General features: G+C 38.3%; 1 protein-coding gene across 1 annotated transcript in view; it reads left to right on the top strand.

Moving 5' to 3' along the window:
- The window catches only part of LOC103507420 (probable ATP-dependent RNA helicase pitchoune), a 54,122-nt gene extending 33,450 nt beyond the window's left edge, over positions 1-20,672 (top strand). Inside the window, exons 12-13 of the mRNA XM_026822226.1 lie at positions 435-635; positions 20,392-20,672. Coding sequence (XP_026678027.1) covers positions 435-580 — 146 coding nt within the window. The 3' untranslated portion in view covers positions 581-635; positions 20,392-20,672. The remainder of the gene's footprint in view (positions 1-434; positions 636-20,391) is intronic.
- The last annotated feature ends 247 nt before the right edge of the window (positions 20,673-20,919 follow it).

Genomic DNA, 20,919 nt, shown 5'->3' on the forward strand with positions numbered 1-20,919 from the left:
GTAAGTTCGATCCCAGCTGAGGCATGGAATTCTATCCTCATCTATTTGAGAATTTTACCACTCAATAAGGGATCTCTAAAGGTTAGGTGGTAGAGAACGCCTCCGGCGTTAACCTCGCCTAGTCGTTACCTTCCACTCGAGAATCTATTATTATTTTCGTACGTACCATTTCGTTAAATTTTGACGTCAGAATAACCATTATTATGGTTAAGCAGTAGGCAAGGTGTTTAAAGATTTTTCTTTTGCAAAGTACGAAATTTTTGAGGAGTGTTCACACATAGTCGACCGGCCATCGATCGATGTCGACTGAACTGTCCACACTGCCTCGAAAAAACGGATTAACCTCGTCGATTGACTATGTTTGGACACACCTTAAAATTGTAGTCTCAAACGCACGCCTATGTATAATTTCCTTAACCTCAGCCCGTGTTCAGAAATCAGCAGCAATCCGAAACGTCCCAAGCGACGGCACGGTGGGGGAGGCTTGGGTTTCTACGATCAGATGAATGAAGAGGAGAAGCCCAAGAAGGTCAAGTACTTCCAGCCCAAGCCGCCTAAGAAGAAGAAAAAGCTGCACTGAGATATTTGAGAAGTGAAAATACACGATATTGATGTTCTTACGGATTTTGAGAAAGGTAAGTGCATTTTGTACTTATGGTTCTTGTGATTCTGTAAAAAGGTTTGAAAATTTTGAGATACTGTTCTCCCTTTTACTCTTCTCCTTCTTTCTTGCTCTCGCTTTCTCTCTCTCTCTCTCTCTCTTTCTCTCTCTTTTTCTCTCTCTCCCTCCTCCCTCCCTCTTTGTCTCTTTCCTCTCCTCTCTCTCTCTCCTCTCCTCTCTCTCTCTCCTCTCCTCTCCTCTCTTTCTTTATATTTCTCTCTCCCTTTCCACTCACTCTCTCTCTTTATTTTTTCTCTCCCTTCCACTTTTATGTACCAGTACTCTCACGCCCTTTTCCTTTTAAGCATACAATTTAGATCAGTCTTCTGAAAAGTACAAAAAAAATAAATACGTTAAGTCCTCCATACTTCCTGTGCTAAGAACTATTTAACGACACAGTGTGTGTATTCTTATTTTTACTTTTTTTTTCTGCTTATCTAATCTGTTTAGATATTGGAATATAGGTATAGGTATCCTACGATTACTTGCTTGTTTATGAGTTTGGAAGGATGTGCCATATGGGGGCGGACTTAATCTACACCGCTGATTAGCTTCTCCGATGTTCGAAATGGTTCTCGCTCTAGTCTTACATCTTGGGGGTTCGATCCCCGCAGTAGTTTGCCTTATGTGTTTTGGTAATGAGTAATTTTAATTATGATAATCACATTGATTGATCTCAGGTGCCATAAGCTTTGTACAAAACAATACAATCGCAAACACTTGTGACAAATCTCGTTCCTCGATTAATACGTTATAACTTGAAATCCACTAGGCAAACCTATCCACCACGGAGGTTGGTGGATAACTAGTAGAAACTTTAACGCCATTTACTTGATTTAACCTTATATGGAAATGAAAGGAGTGAGAGGATTTCATAGTTCCTAAAGATGTGTCCACACATAGTCGAGTGGAAGACAATCACTAGGCAAGGTTAACGCCGGAGGCGTTCTCTACCAATTTCTGTGGTCAATTTCTCAAATTGTTCTCTACCAATTTCTGTGGTCAATTTCTCAAATTGATAAGATTGAATTGTCATACCTATGCTGGGATCGAACCGGCGTCCTCCTGTTTATCAGACGAACGCTTTGACCATTTTGTACACCACAGCAGATTTGTACAAACAATGTGTACCTTCAAATTAAAAATACACGGTGCAAGTTTGTAAGTTGTAAGCGTGATGAACCTCGCACCAGGTTTTATTACCCCGCTCACGTTACCAGCGCGAGTAATAAATCTAGAACATGGTTTAAGTGCCTGGCAAATTAGCACTCATCCTTCCCCCTATAAGGTCATTATGGAAAAACAATAGGCACACACAAGTTTTGCTGATAATTTACAATAGGCTCGGCCACATGAGAACAATCATCTGTCAATCAGCACAGAACGCCAGGAATTCATCATTAGGAGCAGTACGAGTGAATGTTTCCTTGTTTCAAATGAATATCGAGTGGTTCGATAGTAAAGTTGTGTTTCGTCTCAGGGGAGATTTTTAATTTCTTAAATTTCTCATCGTCCCGAAATCAAAGAAAGAAGGAAGACGGGATAGAAGAAAGCGAGCCATTCTGAGAACGAACATTACCCTTCAGGATAAAGCCGCCCCGGGTGGAAATCGAACCCGCGACCTAGCGCTTATAAGGCAGACGCGCTACCAGATTTTGGATTTCGAAAGCGATTGGTTTGAGAATTTTGAGATTCTAGTAATCAAAATGACGGCCAGCCTGGTTCGCTTGGAGGGTAGCGCATTTAACACACCTGCCTTGTAAGTGCTAGGGATTCCTAAAGTTCCTAAACAGATAAGGTACGTTCTCGGAACGACTGGCTTTCTCCTATCCTCCTCTCTTTTTGATTTCGGAACGATAAGACTTCTGTTGTTAGAGCTCTCATCATCAAACCTCTTTTTTATCTGCAAAAATGGTATTTTCCTTTTCCTTGGCTTCCTTCACTAGCCTTAGAAAATCACCGAGCCTGGTAATGCATACCTCATCAATACCAATATTACAAATGGGTAAATTGCCCATTAAAAACGTTCGACGCAGCTTTTATAATTGCCTAGAATACAACACAATGATGAGTTGTGAAAATATTTGAGTAAACTATGACGAGTACCATTAAAAATCTATTAAAACGGACTAATTTCCCGTTGAAAAGTCAAAGGCTAAGAGCATAATTATGCGTGTGAATAGGATGAAGCGTTTGAATTCCTTTGGAGCAGCTTCCATGCCTAAAATCCTACCCAAAAGTATTTCTAATTTTTATTGTTTCCTTATATTCATATTTTTTTTTTTATTTAATTTAATTATGCACTGCGTCATAGCATCATCATAGTTTTCAACGTTAGGACGGTACGGTGCTGAGTGTTATTATTTATTTATATTTTCTTTTAGGTAAACCGAGAAAAAGAGAGTTCAAAAACATAGAATATTGAGAAAATTATTTAATTTAATTAAGCATTAGTGATAGCATACGTATACAAGTACACACAGAGAGACACCTCTTGTGACCTCTGTGATGTCAGAGGAAATTGATTTGACATGCCAGGTAATGCAATAATAATTATGACACATTTCATTCGCGTCCTATATCCTAAGGAACAATAAAATACACACGGCTATGCTCTATTCAATTTGTAGAGCCATCCTCCTTAGCCCAGTGCCCAGTGTGAAACTAGTGGCGGTTAACATATTTCCTTTGAATTTTTATATATTTTTTTAAGTGAAAGACTATGTCTGGCTGGGGGACTTTAAACAGGGAGGATACCACCCTGAAATTTCCTTTGCTTAAAAAAAAATAATAATAAGATAAAGCAAACGTTGAGCGCGAAGGGCATCCACTCGTAAAAAAATTGTAGCCAAAATCAAATGTTAGCCCAAAGCAATCACCCTAGGGCTGATCGAGAAGCTGACGAAAAACGCCGATTCACATTCTGAACACGTGAAAAGGCGAAGAAGAAGAAGAAGAAGAAGAAGAAGAGGGATACATAAAAGACTTCATTTAACCTTTTTTCTCTCAGAATTTGGCAATTGATATGGTAACCCTTATCATATATCTGCAGCGCGGCTGTGGAACTCTCTTCATAGGGACATCAGAGACTCACCAAGTATAGGTTCATTCAAGACTGCCCTTGTGGGGTACCTGAAGGAAAACCCTATCTGATCTATTTCTATCTACACAATCCTACACACACTCACACACATATACATATACACATTACACAATTACATACACACTAGTGGTTGAATGGAAGAGCTCCTTTGGGAGAACCCTGCCACTATAAATAAAGCCTTAAAAAAGAAAAAAAATTGAGGAATTTGTCAACCTTAGTGTGGACTTGGCAAAGTCTCATCTTACAACACTTGCACCCCCTGGTGCTTCCCCACGATACGTGACTGGTTATCTCACAAGGTAGTATAGCGTACAGGTATAAGGAGATGTGTGGCGGGTTAATCGGCGGAAATGAGAGGGTGTGGTGTGCTATTGCCTCCGCTCCCATACTTTACGCAATCTTAACCCGTTCACCTATAAGTACGAACAAGGCGTAGGTACTGCTCCGCTCGTATGTAGGTAGAAAATGAGCCACTTGTATTGTGTGTTGTTCGAATATTCTAGCAGATTTGCCTATCCAAAAATAATAATATGTCAATGACGGCTGTTCAAAATTTCCAACCCACCTATCCTTAGGAACAATGTTTGTTTGTTCCCGGATAGATGGCCAGTGTGTACTGTTCTTATATGAACGTAAAAATAAAGGGCATACGTAATATTAAAAAGAAGAAAACAAACTTATCAACAACAACATGATTATTACCTTTTTGAGACCTCGCCTCGGCCAGCCTATTTACCTTTTAAGTGCTAGATCGCTTGTTTGATTCCCGGCCGATGCGAACTTTATCCAATTCAAACAGATAACGTTTGTGCAAAATGGTACGATTCTTGTGTTTTCCACTCTCCTTTAGAGTGATCAAACTTATGCTCATTGAAACGGCTCATTTCACTACGCATGTAGCCTTACTACTCTCACTGCAATAAGTTCGAATGGTGAAAACTCGACTTGATAATGAAAGTTGAAGAATTAAACGCTGAATTAACCTTTTAATTGGTATAAACAAGTGTCAACAAGGGAGACTGGCATTTGCATACCTCCAAGGTACAAAGCAATAGTGTGTGAAGGAACGATTAGAATTAGTTACAGCATGCTCATTGGACTTGACAAGAAAGGAAGTACTTGGTGCTCCTACAGAATACATGACACCCAAGCTTTGAGCTTTGAAAATTTATTCGATAAGGACCGGCCTTACCAAACGTTCATGCTTTGTTCTCTTCCCCGTGTAGCTCTGATTGGTAAGACCAGACCTAAGAAGATCACACTACATTGTTGTTTTTTAAGCTTAATTTCCTTTAAGGATGAACTATTCTTTTGACTGGTATCAATTAATTCCAAAGAGATTTAATCCCGCTACCGATTATACCTCAGTGGTGTAGTGACAAATGCTGAGGGCTTCGGATCTGAAGTTCGGTGGTTCAAAACCAAGTTCAGTCGTAAAATTTATCAAGTTCTATTAGTCGCAAACGGAAAACGAACTTTTCACGACTGATACACCACAAGGAATAAAATTTATTTATCCTACTGGGATAGGACTGAAAATTTCTTATGTGAACATCTAGTTATATTATTTCCCCTATGTCCACGTCCCTGGACATCTCCGTACCACACAAGTACACGTCACTCAGTCAGGTATCACGTAGTCACATTTTTCTCAATGAATCTAGAGAGATTGTGTGACCGAATTTATGAATGAAACTTGACTGGAGCGCGTAGGATGGCTTCAGTCATCTAGTACCCGGTACACCTTGTGACCAGACCCACACGTAACCTTTCCAACTATGTGGAACCATATTGTCAAGACATTGATAACTATCAACTGGACCGGAGATATGTATCTGGATCTGGACCCAGAATACACACTTGACAGAAAAGTTTACTTTCGTACTTTGGAGATTAGGAGTCCTAGAAGGAGATTCCTTAAGATTTAAAGTCCTAGTAGGTACTTATTGTTTGATTACAAATTTTCATCAGTAAATGGTTTCTTTAAATTAACATGTATTTTTCTTCCTTAATATCTTTTTCTATCTCCCTTTTGTCATACCATTCGTAGATTCGTATAAGCTTAACCCATTTTTTGAGGCTGTTGCCCCTACACCTAAGCCTCAGAGTGGGCTTTTTTGTGTATGGAGTTAAGCTGAAAGACACCATAGTATCATGCATCATGACAAATTGATATGTCCTTGTCTCTTCGATGACAATTTCGGGACACCAGTTTATTAGTTTGGGATTGTGTCTGAGAATTCATTTGTTGAATTTCGCGATCTTGCAATAAAAAGCCAAAAATCTCGTCGAAATTTTATTTGAGGAAAAATCAGTACCAAATATCCTGAGAACCAGCGACCAATTGGTTTTACCTTTCTGACTCACTCGCAGATTTAGCTTTGGCCACGTGAAAGTTAACAATATCACCGAGTTGTGATTCCGAGTAGACCAGAATCAACAGATTCACTCATGTTGTCATGAAATATATTGAGTAGGTTGTTTATGATGTTGCACAATCCCGCCATTGTAACATAATATGTTCGCATGGTAGCCGCTGTAACTTCTGAAGCGGTGGCTTTGTTTATCCCAAGTCCACTATTAGTCATGAAGAACAATGCAGAATGTTCGCATGGTAGCCGCTGTAACTTCTGAAGCGGTGGCTTTGTTTATCCCAAGTCCACTATTAGTCATGAAGAACAATGCAGAACGTAACTTGGGAGGAGTAGGCGTTTTTGTTTCAATTAGGGAACTTTGCGGCGGAGGACTGTGTATTGGGGTGCCTTCGTACCTTGTGTTGGTTTTAAATAGGAGTGAGATAGGATTTTAATTAATTAACATTGGTAGGTACATATTCGTATACATTTGAGAGATTTGGACTGTGTATTGGGGTGCCTTGGTACCTTGTGTTGGTTTTAAATAGGAGTGAGATAGGATTTTAATTAATTAACATTGGTAGGTACATATTCGTATACATTTGAGAGATTGCAATCATTTTGGTTCCATTTCGCCCCTTGATAATGTATGGTTGACATTTTCTATAGAACACCTTGGCCTTGGTTCGAATCCTGCCATCTGTCGTTCTGTATCGCGGAAAAGTACTTGTCTTTCCTGAATGGTAGGCGGTTTTCCAGTATACCAAGTCCTACAATGTTGAATACTTGCATAAAGGCGACTTGACAAATGACAACGATCCTGCCCTTACACGGACATACCTACGTGGTGTAGTGACAAATGCTGAGGGCTTCGGATCTGAAGTTCGGTGGTTCAAATCCAAGTTCAGTCGTAAAATTTATCAAGTTCTATTAGTCGCAAACGGAAAACGAACTTTTCACGACTGATACACCATAAGGAATAAAATTTATTTATCCTACTGGGATAGGACTGAAAATTTCTTATGGAAACATCTAGTTATATTATTTCCCCTATGTCCACGTCCCTGGACATCTCCGTACCACACAAGTACACGTCACACGTCACTCAGTCAGGTAGTCACATAAAAACGAACTTTTGACGACTGATACACCACAAGGAATAAAATTTATTTATCCTACTGGGATAGGACTGAAAATTTCTTATGTAAACATCTGGTTATATTATTTCCCCTATGTCCACGTCCCTGGACATCTCCGTACCACACAAGTACACGTCACACGTCACTCAGTCAGGTAGTCACATTTACACGGACAAAACTACTTAATCCCGACTCTGAATCAATGCTAAAAGGAACTCGGGTAATCATAATGTTTGAACGCGGGCAGGCGTAGGTTCGAATCCCACTCGAATGACATAATAGTTTCAAATTTGAAATTATTGCATGCTCGTGTGGGATGGCTCATAATGGAAATGATTTTTACCTACATGGTTCTACCTTAATTTTAAACATATTAAAGTACCCAGCGTTCTGACAAAATAATATTGCATAAAAATTTATGAACTTGCTTTTTTTTTCGTGACTGGGTTTTGACTGGATAAGTGATATTGGTTGTAGGAGCTGGTAATGTGATGTTTGATTTTCAAATAAAAGGCTTTGCAAATGACAACTTATGGCGATATCATATGAATATTTATGGATTCCAATGATTTTTAATGTCCATAATTTCGCGTAAAAGCTTTCCTCTGTATTCATTTTATAAAGAAAGGTTAAGTAGGTATAAGTAGCTAACCACCCAATAGGGTCAGTTGCCAATATTCGTATTGTTATTATTTTCAAGTTTTCACAAGTCTTCCCAGGTTTTGGTGTTTGGTCTAAGAAATGAGAGGTGTTTGGTAATGTGATTTTCGATTGATGTTATCATTGTAAAAGTGACAAAATAATATTGCATAAAAATTTATGAACTTGCTTTTTTTTTTCGTGACTGGGTTTTGATTGGATAAGTGATATTGGTTGTAGGAGATGGTAATGTGATGTTTGATTTTCAAATAAAAGGCTTTGCGAATGACAACTTATGGCGATATTATATGAATATTTATGGATTCCAATGATTTTTAATGTCCATAATTCGCGTAAAAGCTTTCTTCTGTATCCATTTTGTAAAAAGTAGAAGTAGCTAACCAGCCAACAGGGTCAGTTGCTAATATTCGTATTGTTATTATTTTTAAGTTTTTACAAGTCTCATTTCTTCTATTAGTTTTCGGTGTTTGGTTTAAGGAATGAAAAGTGTTTGGTAATATGATTTTCGATTGATTTTATTATATACATATTTGTAACGCATATCCTGATCTCGTTGTTTACACGTTTAAGATCAGTTACATACTTCGTTCTTTTCCTTTTATTTCCAATAGCCACCGTTCAGCTTCGTTGCCCTACACATAACCCTAACTGATAGTTAGTTTTGAGACTAATTCTCAGTTAGTTCGTTTTGAGGCTAATATTTTCAGTTGACAAGGATCTCGATTAATTATCCTCTCTTGTAGCTTTTTAACACCGGCTCTCTCCACTGCAACTAATTTCTGGTGAATCTCTTGTTTATGAGCTGCCGCCATAGTTCCAGTAGCGAGGTTTAAAATTCATTTTCGAACGCTTCATTAGTCCCCCTCCACCCACATAGAGTGTGAAGTGTCAGGTTGAAATATCCACAGACCTATGCTGCTGGTGTTCAGCAGTCTAACTTTGACCCCTATCCTGACCTTGTGAGATCCAAGGTCGTTCACTGGGGGGTCTATCTGGTCCCATTTTGCCTGGGCTACTCAAGAGTGCCCGGTGTCAGCAGTTTTTTTAAAAAATTAAACTTAAAAAGTCTACATACCTTTATTAATAAAACATTTGTGCATAAAAAAAGAAACATCTCCAGAAAACAACATCACATTAGGGAACCCCTGCTCCATCTTCCAAGTTTAAACTTCTGGCCTTGTACCGGCTCCCTCGCAGCCTCAGGGAGCCCATTGTCTGAAGTTAGTAGGGTATTTTTTTTTTTTTTTTTTTTTTTGCATTTCCCCTCGGGCTTCATTTTCCCTCCTTTAGTGGGGCAGACTTCGAAAATTTTGGGCATCCACCCCTCCCTTGGATACGTTAACACCGGGGCCCGCTTGAGCTTTGAACGGCCCTGGTGAGCTCATAAAGTTTGAGCGGCCACCAATCAAGCCACCCCATTAATATTAATAGAAGCTCTTCTCCAGCTTCTGCATTACATTACCGGGACAACAGGTTGAGATCAGAAGTTGAGGTGAAGCAGAATACAGGAGTCATCTATGATGATGAGCCTGGTGAATAAATTCATTATGATTCAGGATTGGTTGGTCCTTATCCTCAGAACCTGGTCTGCTCTCTTCCTATTTCGCTAGGTTTTCTTTTTTTTTTCGAAGAAGTTTGATAGAGGGAATTGTAACTACCCAGGTCGTATCGTTCCAAAATCGAAGAGAAAAGAAAGACAGGATAGATAGGAGCCGTTCCAAGAACGAACATTATCCCAATTCCTAAAGCCTAGACCATATATTTATCAGTTATTTCAACAATTTCGAACTCCGCGAAAGGATATGAGTGTTTAGACTTTAGGTTTAAGGTAATAGTCATTTGAGTCATTACCATTTTTAGCTGTTTAGTCATTCAACTCTACTATACATAGTAAATTTGGTTTTACCATAAGTGCCCAGTTGCTCCTACTCAAATTTGGTCTGAGTCAAAGATGAGTCACTTCCCCTTATTTTGTCACCTTCCCTTTTTTGTAGGTAGGTTTATGTGCTGTGTACTTAAAAGCATTGGCATATGCCTCATCCCCGCAGCCCCCGGGTATTTAGGGGCCCCTAAATGTAGTATAGGTAAAACGCTTAGGAATGGGCTGTTATTCCTCTTTAGGGTATATAATATTTGACGTCTTGAAATTTTCAGTTTGATTTTTACTATCTTATCTTTGGTTGGGTGGAAGATCTTACTGTGTGAGAATCCTGCCATAAATCCTTGTGAAGCCCAGACAGGTGCTTCAACCACTAAATCCAGTTTCATAGATGGTTGAGAAAATCACCGATACACGTTTTCCTTTTGACATGTTTCAACTCTACCAACTGTGACAGGGGTCCGTCCCTGGTGTCGCTCCTTCTCGAAGAAGTTTGATAGAGGGAACTGTAACTACCCAGGTCGTATCGTTCCGAAATCGAAGAGAGAAGAAAGACAGGATAGATAGGAGCCGTTCCAAGAACGAACATTATGCCAATTCCTAAAGCCTAGACCATCTATTTGTCAGTTCGCATTTCATCAATTTCGACTTATGAGAGGTGAAAATGAAAACTCATTTCTAAAATCTAAATTTTGCATTGTTATTAAGATGGTGTTTGGCTGTTGGGATTTCCAGAAATGAACTCCGCGAAAGGATATGAGTGTTTAGACTTTAGGTTTAAGGTAATAGTCTTTTAAGTCATTACCATTTTTAGCTGTTTAGTCATTCAACTCTACTATGCATAGTAAATTTGGTTTTACCATAAGTGCCCAGTTGCTCCTACTCAAATTTGGTCTGAGTCAAAGATGAGTCACTTCCTCCCCTTATTTTGTCACCTTCCCTTTTTTGTAGGTAGGTTTATGTTCTGTGTACTTAAAAGCATTGGCATATGCCTCATCCCCGCAGCCCCCGGGTATTTAGGGGCCCCTAAATGTAGTATAGGTAACCTCATCCCCGCAGCCCCGGGTATTTAGGGGCCCCTAAATGTAGTATAGGTAAAACGCTTAGGAATGGGCTGTTATTCCTTTTTAGGGTAATATTTGACGTCTTGAAATTTTCAGTTTGATTTTTACTATCTTATCTTTGATTGGGTTGGGTGGAAGATCTTACTGTGTGAGGAGAATCCTGCCATAAATCCCTGTGAAGCCCAGACAGGTGCTTCAACCACTAAATCCAGTTTCATCGATGGCTGAGAAAATCACCGATACACGTTTTCCTTTTGACATGTTTCAACTCTACCAACTGTGACAGGGGTCCGTCCCTGGTGTCGCTCCTTCTGTATCCAATATCAGCACACTGATGAATAAAATAGTAATAAGAAGAAATTTCATTCATAAAGTTATTGGAGGACACTTGGCACTACTGTTGATCACAGGGTGGCCACAAGTTTCCTCATTGTCTGACATCTTCACGGACTTTTCTGTCACCGGTCTGACTAAGGTCGTTGGATGCATTAAGAATTTACGCATATTGAATAGTGAAAGCTCAGGTTGTAGGATAAAATAAGATTGCCGAAGACATCTTACACCGGAGCACTTTTGATTTTTCATTAGCTGTTTTTCATCAGCTTTAATCTGATAATTCATTCATAAAGTTATTGGAGGACACTTGGCACTACTGTTGATCACAGGGTGGCCACAAGTTTCCTCATTGTCTGACACCTTCACGGACTTTTCTGTCACCGGTCTGACTAAGGTCGTTAGATGCATTAAGAATTTACGCATATTGAATAGTGAAAGCTCAGGTTATAGGATAAAATAAGATTGCCGAAGACATCTTACACCGGAGCACTTTTGATTTTTCATTAGCTGTTTTTCATCAGCTTTAATCTGATAAAGGTACGATTTTTTTTTAACAATCACGGAATTCTGTAACCAAGCCCAACCTAATCGCCGCCATCAATTAACTTTCGGATCTAGCCATCCGCCGCGCCGAGAGTTTCATGTGGTTAATGTAAACCAAATGGAGAAGCTTGAGATTGATTCATATGCTTTCACAAAAAGACTATTCTACACCTGAGGGCAAGCGCCCTTGATGGGTTAATGGTTGAGGTGATTCTTCTTACAACCTCAGTTGATAATCATGGATTTTGAACTCGCGGACCACCCTATAGCATAAGGATCCGATTCATGGTAATGAATGGCAGGTCGAGGACATTAAGGATTCTCAATCATGCTCGTAAACTTCCAGCGCAGGATTTCGCAGAGGACGTGACCCGGCCATTTATCTCGGTGAAGATCTTCGCGAATATCTTTTAAGTAGAAAGTGAACATTTGGGCAGCAAAGGTGCTCCTTGTTGAGGCTATTCAATTCAATTCTTGGGATTTTATTCGATTCTGTGTGGAATACTGTGGAATGCTATGTCTGACTTTAATCTATCTTATCTATTACCTTCATGGAAATCGCTAACAGGTGTTTCTACGGGAGAACTTTGTGACTTTGGTGAAGATCTCGCGAATAAGTTTTAAGTAGAAAGTGAACATTTGGGAAGGTGCTCCTTGTTGAGAAGGCAGGAGGCTATTCAAGTCAGTTCCTAGGATATTATTCAATTCCTGCGAAATGCGATGTCTGAGATTATCTTTGTAAACAGGTGTTGCTATGGGAAAATTTGTGACTTTGGTGAAGATCTCGCGAAATAGTATAGCATTTAAGTAGAAATTGAACGTTTTATCTCCTCCCCTTCCTCCTTCTAAATTTATCTTTGGTCTATCTTCTCTATTTATCTCCTATTCCTTATTAATCTTACGGGTGTCACATGTATTTCGTTTCCATTTTTCATCTTTATAAATGTCACATTCGTATCTGTTCAACTCGGTAGAGCTCTCAAGCGTTAAACAGCGTAACTTTGTGTCTTTCCCTTCTGTTTTACGCCCACAACACGTGGAATATCAACGTTTGCCACGTGGAAACATGGATGTTCCCAATGAAAAATAATTAGATCGAGATATATGTAGGAGTTCTATTTATTTTATTATTATTGTTTTTTTTTTTTTTTTTTTAGAGTGCGTAAACAACAGATAGTTTTACCGACCTATGTATCAGTTCTATTAATACACTTTAGTGTTAATTGTTTGTCCATTAGATAAACCTATCGTCCCTCATATATTGGGTCATAAATAAGTCCTCTCTCTTTATGGGTCCCCAGAAATTCGAAGAGAAGTAAACAACAGATGTGATGGGCTGAGAGGTAGATACGTGAAGGGGACTCTGGAAATAAAATAAGACGTGACATTTCACGGGTATTATCGAAAGCAAATAGATTTTTTTTTTCCTGTCACATTCTTCTTCCCCTTTTCATTGGGTGCCATAGAAAATTTTGAGGTTGGGTGGAAGAGCTCCTTCAGGAGAACCCTGCCACTAGAAGGAAAGCCAGAAAAAAATTGTTGGTAGAAGGCAAGTTTCCACATTTTTTCCTTCTTCTGGGCCTTAGGACTGATTTTCTCCTACTCGTAGTTCTTTTTTTTCCCTAGACTGATTGAGCTGGTAAACTGTAAATGAATTCAACCAAAATAAAGGTTGTTCCTACCGAGTCATAATTTCATAAAATATTTTTTTAATTTTTTACCTTTGGCCGAAGAGCCAAAAGTATGCCCCTCTTTATGAGCTCTTGTTTTCAGACTGACTTTGTGAGTTTTGTGCTTACGACTGTAAATTTTAGTTGTATTTCTAAATTGATATAAGGACGGTGTGGGTACCAAAAAAATTCCGAGAAGAGCGGGAACTGTGCTTCGTTTTTTGACACCATGATGTGACACATATCTTCTGCGAAAGTAACTTCTTTCTTAGAAAAAAAAAAATAAAGATGCCTTCATTGAGTTCGAATAAAATAAACTGAAAGTAAGGTGTACCTAACAGAAAATTTATAGTAAAATAGATATGTTCATATGTATGTCAACTTTCACAAGTAAAACAAATGCAGTAATTGATCTCTTGTGAAAATATTTACTATCTATTAGTATTATTTCTCTGTGCACGGGCCCAAATGTCAGCCCAATTGACCCCAACATTCCGCCTCACATTGGCTCTATCCAAAATCCAAGAACCTATCCTTAGATCTTCCGATATTTTTAGAAATTAACGAAATCCTCTAAGATTTTGTTTCAGTTCAAAGAAAACCTTTGAAGCATCTTATCAGTCTTCTCCCATCTGACCCATTCTCGAGTGCATTCTTATTAAATGTGCATGCTGCATACCACATAAAAAACTGCATACAAATATTTATGAAAGTCTCTTAATGTCTCTATACTACAAGATAGATCAAGAGATGTCATAAAAATTGTAAATACATCGTTATGTTCGAGGTACACTCATTTGTAGATACAAAGTTACTGGGTGTAGGCGTAAAAGTCGACCCGGACATTTTCACTTCCGTTACCACTTACAGTGTCCATTACCACACATGAGTTGTGTTCTCGTTTAAAATGACTAATTCAGTTGTGATGAAAACCTTGATCCGTATAATAAATGGAAAAATATCTGCATAAAGGAGGAACACAAATTTTATCAGGTTTGATTATTATTATTATTATTATTATTATTATTATTATTATTATTATTATTATTATTATCTGCATAAAGGAGGAACACAAATTTTATCAGGGTTGTTTATTATTATTTATTTTTATTTTTTTGAAAGGCCTGATCCCACTTGTCGTGAGTTTCATCCGATTTTTTTCCTTTCTGAAGAAGTGGAAACGGGCCTTTACATGTGACCAAAAACTACGGACATGGCAGACAAGAAGACAAGTGAAAAGAGTATGAGTATTGTTAGTTGGTCATTTGTTTCATTCTAGAAAAAAATACCATGCCAATTTAAGTATTTATGGCAAATTCATCGCCCTTAATTTCTAGAAACCCTTCTGCTTCCCAATTTTCAATGATCTGGTCTCCCCTGTATTTCACTTGTGTACGCATATTTATTATTTAACCTCCATACCATTTTTTACATGAAATCTGTCAGTCCTGGATTTAAATAAGAATGTCTCTCTTTTGCATTGTCAATATGCTTGGCATTTAAAATATTATATGAATTCATTTGTAAGCAATAGATAGGTATTCCGTTGATATTTATATTCTGTTATGTTTTGACGTGAGTTCGTCAGAAATACCTCTGTCTGTCGAGCAAGAGTTTCATTTCTGATAATCTGATGATCTCTTCCTACCTCTGTAGACCCAGCTCATCATCAAATCTTAAGTCTTCCCAGAAAAGGATCGACTGTGAATAAAGCCTCTCCACCATGTTCTATCTCTGACTTTTCTTCGTTTATTACAGTTGTAGACCCAGTTTTCGGTGCAAATCGAAGCAGGGTTTAGAATGTGTCAATTTTGTTTATCCTATTCCGAATTTCCTAAATCCCAATCAATATAAAATCTCCATTGTATTTCGTTCTCAAATAGTGGAAAGAATACTTCAAAAAGCTCATCTCTATTGAAGACATCACGCAGGCGCCTCTTTATAGTGCAAATCGTTCTCAAATATTGTACACTGATTGAACTAATGACGAGTTGACGAGTTGCGGTTGTTTATATTATGCCCAAGGTTTGAATCAGAAGAAGCAAACCAGAACCAATACTCACCCAGATCATAGTGCCTAAACATAATGAATTTGTATTCCCGATGCTGGTGCTAAGTGACCTTGGTTGATATGCATGAGATGAATCGTTGAAGTATTTACTATCCTAAACACAAAGGTTTTATTCTCGGAACGGCTGGCTTTCTCCTATCCTGCCCTCCTTCTCTCTTCGATATTGGGACGATAAGACTTACATTTTTACAGTTCCCTCTCTCAAAAATCTAAAAAAAGGCATGTTTTTCATTATGTGTCCACTAGCCGGGTCCCCAGTTTGGCCTTGCCTTGTGCACAAACTGACAAGGCGTAGGATGATCTCGCTCAAAGGCTACTACCATTTATTTGAGAATAATTCACCCGGCTCAGAGCTCGGGAGATCTGAATTGCCTTAATAGCATGTAATAACCTCATTCGAAAATTTTGGGCATCCACCCCTCCCTTGGATACGTTAACACCGGGGCCCGCTTGAGCTTTGAACGGCCCTGGTGAGCTCATAAAGTTTGAGCGGCCACCAATCAAGCCACCCCATTAATATTAATAGAAGCTCTTCTCCAGCTTCTGCATTACATTACCGGGACAACAGGTTGAGATCAGAAGTTGAGGTGAAGCAGAATACAGGAGTCATCTATGATGATGAGCCTGGTGAATAAATTCATTATGATTCAGGATTGGTTGGTCCTTATCCTCAGAACCTGGTCTGCTCTCTTCCTATTTCGCTAGGTTTTCTTTTTTTTTGGCCGGGTCCCCAGTTTGGCCTTGCCTTGTGCACAAACTGACAAGGCGTAGGATGATCTCGCTGAAAGGCTACTACCATTTATTTGAGAATAATTCACCCGGCTCAGAGCTCGGGAGATCTGAATTGCCTTAATAGCATGTAATAACCTCATTGTTCTTGCAGCTGTCTTCACGCAGATAACTCATTCGCTCTTTGAGCTTGGTGGCGGTCTGTGTTTTGATCCATAATAAGCCAACACTTTATTGGGTACACTGGCTTGCATTGGCCTACACAAGGTGATATATCAGTTTTGTTTGTTTAAAAAAACCATGTAGCGCTTGAAGGGTTTAGCCTGATGGCCTCTAATTGAATATGTTGCAAGATTTCAATATTCTTATGACTTTGTGCAAGTCCATCTTGGGAATATTTCGGTTTGGAAACAATGGACATGTTGAAAACTAAAATGATGCTTTTCTTGTTTGCAGTGAATTTCGTAGACATCACGATAGCCTAATAATAAAATTGACAACACACAATGTTGAATATTGAGAAAACTAAAGTCTTTTTCAGGGATCAGGATACTCTTCACAAATTGATTTTCTAATGGAATATTTTTTCGTATATCCGGGACTTACAGGGACTCTGATTCTGTTGAAGATTAGCATAGGATCATCTCATATGTTAGGAAGCAATCCTGACTCATGACTCCATTGATTCATCCACCTACACCTTGTTATCTGGCATCGTTTTATCATTCCTACCTACTTCTTGTGGCTATAGCTTGTCGGTTCTCCCAGCTCGTGTTGAATTTTTTATGTCTTCATTTGGTTTGGTTTTTTTATTCGAATTTTGAAATCCGATAAGTCTTCTATCTGTTGAAATGTTCTGATAACTTTTTTTTACTATTTGCTGGGAAAGAACTTTTACTGTTTACTGGAGAAGAACTTTTATTACTTTTTAATAAGATGAAAGGATACAGATCAGTCTTGCATATCTTGGACTTGAGAGGCCTAGCAAAGTTCCTCAAGTACCAGGGAATTGTATTAGATAAAAGATGAGAATATCTTACGTTCTATAGGCATTCATGTCGCCCCCGCAGGTTGATAGATCAATAGAATCATTGTTTAATTGTTATTTTTTGATGACTTTGTGCAAGTCCATCTTGGGAATATTTCGGTTTGGAAACAATGGACATGTTGAAAACTAAAATGAGGCTTTTCTTGTTTGCAGTGAATTTCGTAGACATCACGATAGCCTAATAATAAAATTGACAACACACAATGTTGAATATTGAGAAAACTTGATACCTCAACCAGAGTACTTACTCCTGGCTCCTGGGAATCAAGTATCGAAAGTGTTTGTACAGCATACGGTGGATTTTCACTCTTTTACCATCATGCTTCATAAAAAAAACATGCTACTGAGCCGTATAGAGAGAGGAGAAGAAAAAACTGGTGCAATTCTTGTGTTCTCATTGAAAACAACAAAAAGAATGGTAATATTTCGGTAGGTGGAAATTGGTAGTTGGGGCTTGCGAGCTCGAAGCCCACACATACAAGGCTGCAGGCAGGGACACCCACAGTAGCGTATATTTTACCATATACCATTGAGCGAGAAGCTTCCAGGTCGGAATAATTGCTTTGTAGAGAATTTCATTAATCATGCGGTTCGGAAATTGACTCGTTTCTTGTCTCCCGGGCTTGCAAAACTTTGAGCTTGACTATCTGATGAGATTTATGCATGTTTAATGTTTTTTATTGGTCCAGCGTTCATGCTGAGGACGTTATATGGCTCCTGTATGACTTGAGTGCCGGTTACTGCCTTTCCTTAGGCTGTGATTTATTGAAGTTTGGTCAGGGGAAAGTTCCTAACTTGGGAAAAGGAAGCTCCGTAGAAGCTTCCCTTTCCCACTTTGTGTTGATTTTTTGAATGAGATCCCTCCTCCTTGGAAATTTTCCTAGAATTGGTCATTTTTGTTTCGTGGCTGTCTCTAAAGCTCATATATTATCTATTACTTGAATTGTACATTTGCAATATGATATACGTACCCTATGTATAGCTCATCAATCTCATCATGAACAAATACCCCACCTAATCATGCTTAGTTGATCACGCAAATCAACCAATGAAAAGATAATTATGTTGTTAACAATTCGACTGTGGGTAAACAAAACAATTCATGGGTACCTAACCGATATTGTTTCGATCACTACATAGACGAGACGTAACAATTTTTAGTGCTATTTCAGAAGACTGATTCGATGATATTTTTAGTGTTTTTAGGGTACTTATTAACACAGAGACCGATATTGTTTCGATCACTACTTAGACGAGACGTAACAATTTTTAGTGCTATTTCAGAAGACTGATTCGATGATATTTTTAGTGTTTTTAGGGTACTTATTAACACAGAGAGAGGGGGACTTGGATCTTAGGCCTTTGATTAGCCTAATTGGTATGTGTATAAATAATAAGATGGGCTTAATTTATTTATTTGTCAGTGATAAATATGTAGATGATTTCAAAGAAATCCAAAGCTCTAACCACGTGTGAGGAAGCTATGGGTCGAACCTTGGCAAACTTAATTATCAGAGAGGGGGACTTGGATCTTAGGTCCTTGATTAGCCTAATTGGTATGTGTATAAATAATAAGATGGGCTTTATTTATTTATTTATTTATTTATTTGTCACTGATAAATATGTAGATGATTTCAAAGAAATCCAAAGCTCTAACCACGTGTGAGGAAGCTATGGGTCGAACCTTGGCAAACTTAATTATGCTATCCATCAAGTTTGATAGTTCCTTTGTTCTTATGGCTCCTGATGTGTACCTCTCCCTGGTTCTGGGTGATTTATTGATGATGACTTGATGAGTGTAAACTGTTTTTCCTTCGATATCCTCCCACAGTGCTCGAGTACAAATTGGACATAATTGGACATTCGGCGACCATATTGACTTATTCTTTGTTTTTATTGGATATATCCTTAACGTCTAAACTAATTTAACGCCTTACTGACAACTGACCGAATATAGTCAATACTGGGATTATTAATTTATTGATACGCCGAAGAATATTCTTTTTATGGTTGTTTCACACGCATAGTGGAGTTCTATTGCAAACACGTGAATAGTTCCTATGTTCCTAATAGTTGATTTTACGCAGTATGTAAAGCCATTAGCGATTCTATCATGACTTTGAAAATGGAAGGGAAATTTTAATTTATTGTTATATTAAGCACGAATGTTAGTCACAAATGTCCTTCCTCTATTACTACTCGGTAGTCGGTGCTAAATTTTGTGACTTGACTCGGACTCTAAACGGCCTAACACCGACCTCCAGATCTGAAGTCCACCGCACTAAAACTGTACTACTGGGGTTGGTTATGGAAATCCGTAAGCATGAAATTTAGGGCAACATTTTAGACCTACCCTCGACAGCTTGATAACAAACAGGGTCAAGACCTACTGAATTCATATCCAAAAGGTCATGAGTTAGATCCCAACCCAGCCATGGAAAATCCTTGTTTACTGTTTACATAATATGGCCACGTAATAATAGAACGCTAAAGTGGTAGAAAATGCCTTAGGTGCCTCAGGCGTTAACCTCGTCTTGTATTTACCTTTCCTCTTTGTTTTTATTGGATATATCCTTAACGTCCAAACTAATTTAACGCCTTACTGACCGATTATAGTCAATACTGGGATTATTAATTTATTGATACGCCGAAGAATATTCGTTTTATGGTTGTTTCACACGCATAGTGGAGTTCTATTGCAAACACGTGAATAGTTCCTATGTTCCTAATAGTTGATTTTACGCAGTATGTTACCTTTCACCTTTCACCCAAGAGTTAACATTGTTGTTATACATTTTATTGTGTTTTTTTACCACCTAATTCTTGGCCGTTTTGTATAACTCAAAGTCCTGATTATCCATTTTCCTTCTTTCTTTGTACTGATTACCCATTTTATTTGTACAAATTTTACCTTTCACCCAAGAGTTAACATTGTTGTTATACATTTTATTGTGTTTTTTTACCACCCAATTCTTGGCCGTTTTGTATAACTCAAAGTCCTGATTATCCATTTTCCTTCTTTCTTTGTACTGATTACCCATTTTATTTGTACAAATCAAAGTCCTCTCTATCCATTTTGTTTGTTTGTACAAATCAAAATACTGATTTTCCTGTTTGTTCTCTTTCTGTTCCAGATCATCAAGTCATTTTCGGTACTCGGGAACATTATCCGTCACATGTTAATCCTCAATCTGGAACACTTATTTTGACACACCACATATCACGTCCTGATGAAAACTAATCAGTGTAGCTGCTAGAACTTCAACTCAAATGTCAAGATGGAGTCCCAAGTGTCACCTAGTAGAACGAGCGACATTTCTGAATTGTGTAAACATTCACGGTTTCTACTGATGGCTGCGAGGAGCCATTTTTATTTTGATATGAAATTTAAGAGAAATAAATAAACTAAAAAAAACCAATCTGGAACACATTTTTTGACACACCACATATCACGTCCTGATGAAAACTAATCAATGTAGCTGCTAGAACTTACACTCAAATGTCAAGATGGAGTCCCAAGTGTCACCTAGTGGAACGAGCGACATTTCTGAATTGTGTAAACATTCACGGTTTCTACTGATGGCTGTGAGGAGCCATTTTTATTTTGATATGAAATTTAAGAGAAATAAATAAACTAAAAAAAAAAGTACTGAAAAGAAAAC

The sequence above is a fragment of the Diaphorina citri genome, unplaced genomic scaffold, assembly GCF_000475195.1.
Source record: "Diaphorina citri unplaced genomic scaffold, Diaci psyllid genome assembly version 1.1 scaffold15, whole genome shotgun sequence".
In the NCBI taxonomy this organism is placed as follows: domain Eukaryota; kingdom Metazoa; phylum Arthropoda; class Insecta; order Hemiptera; family Psyllidae; genus Diaphorina; species Diaphorina citri.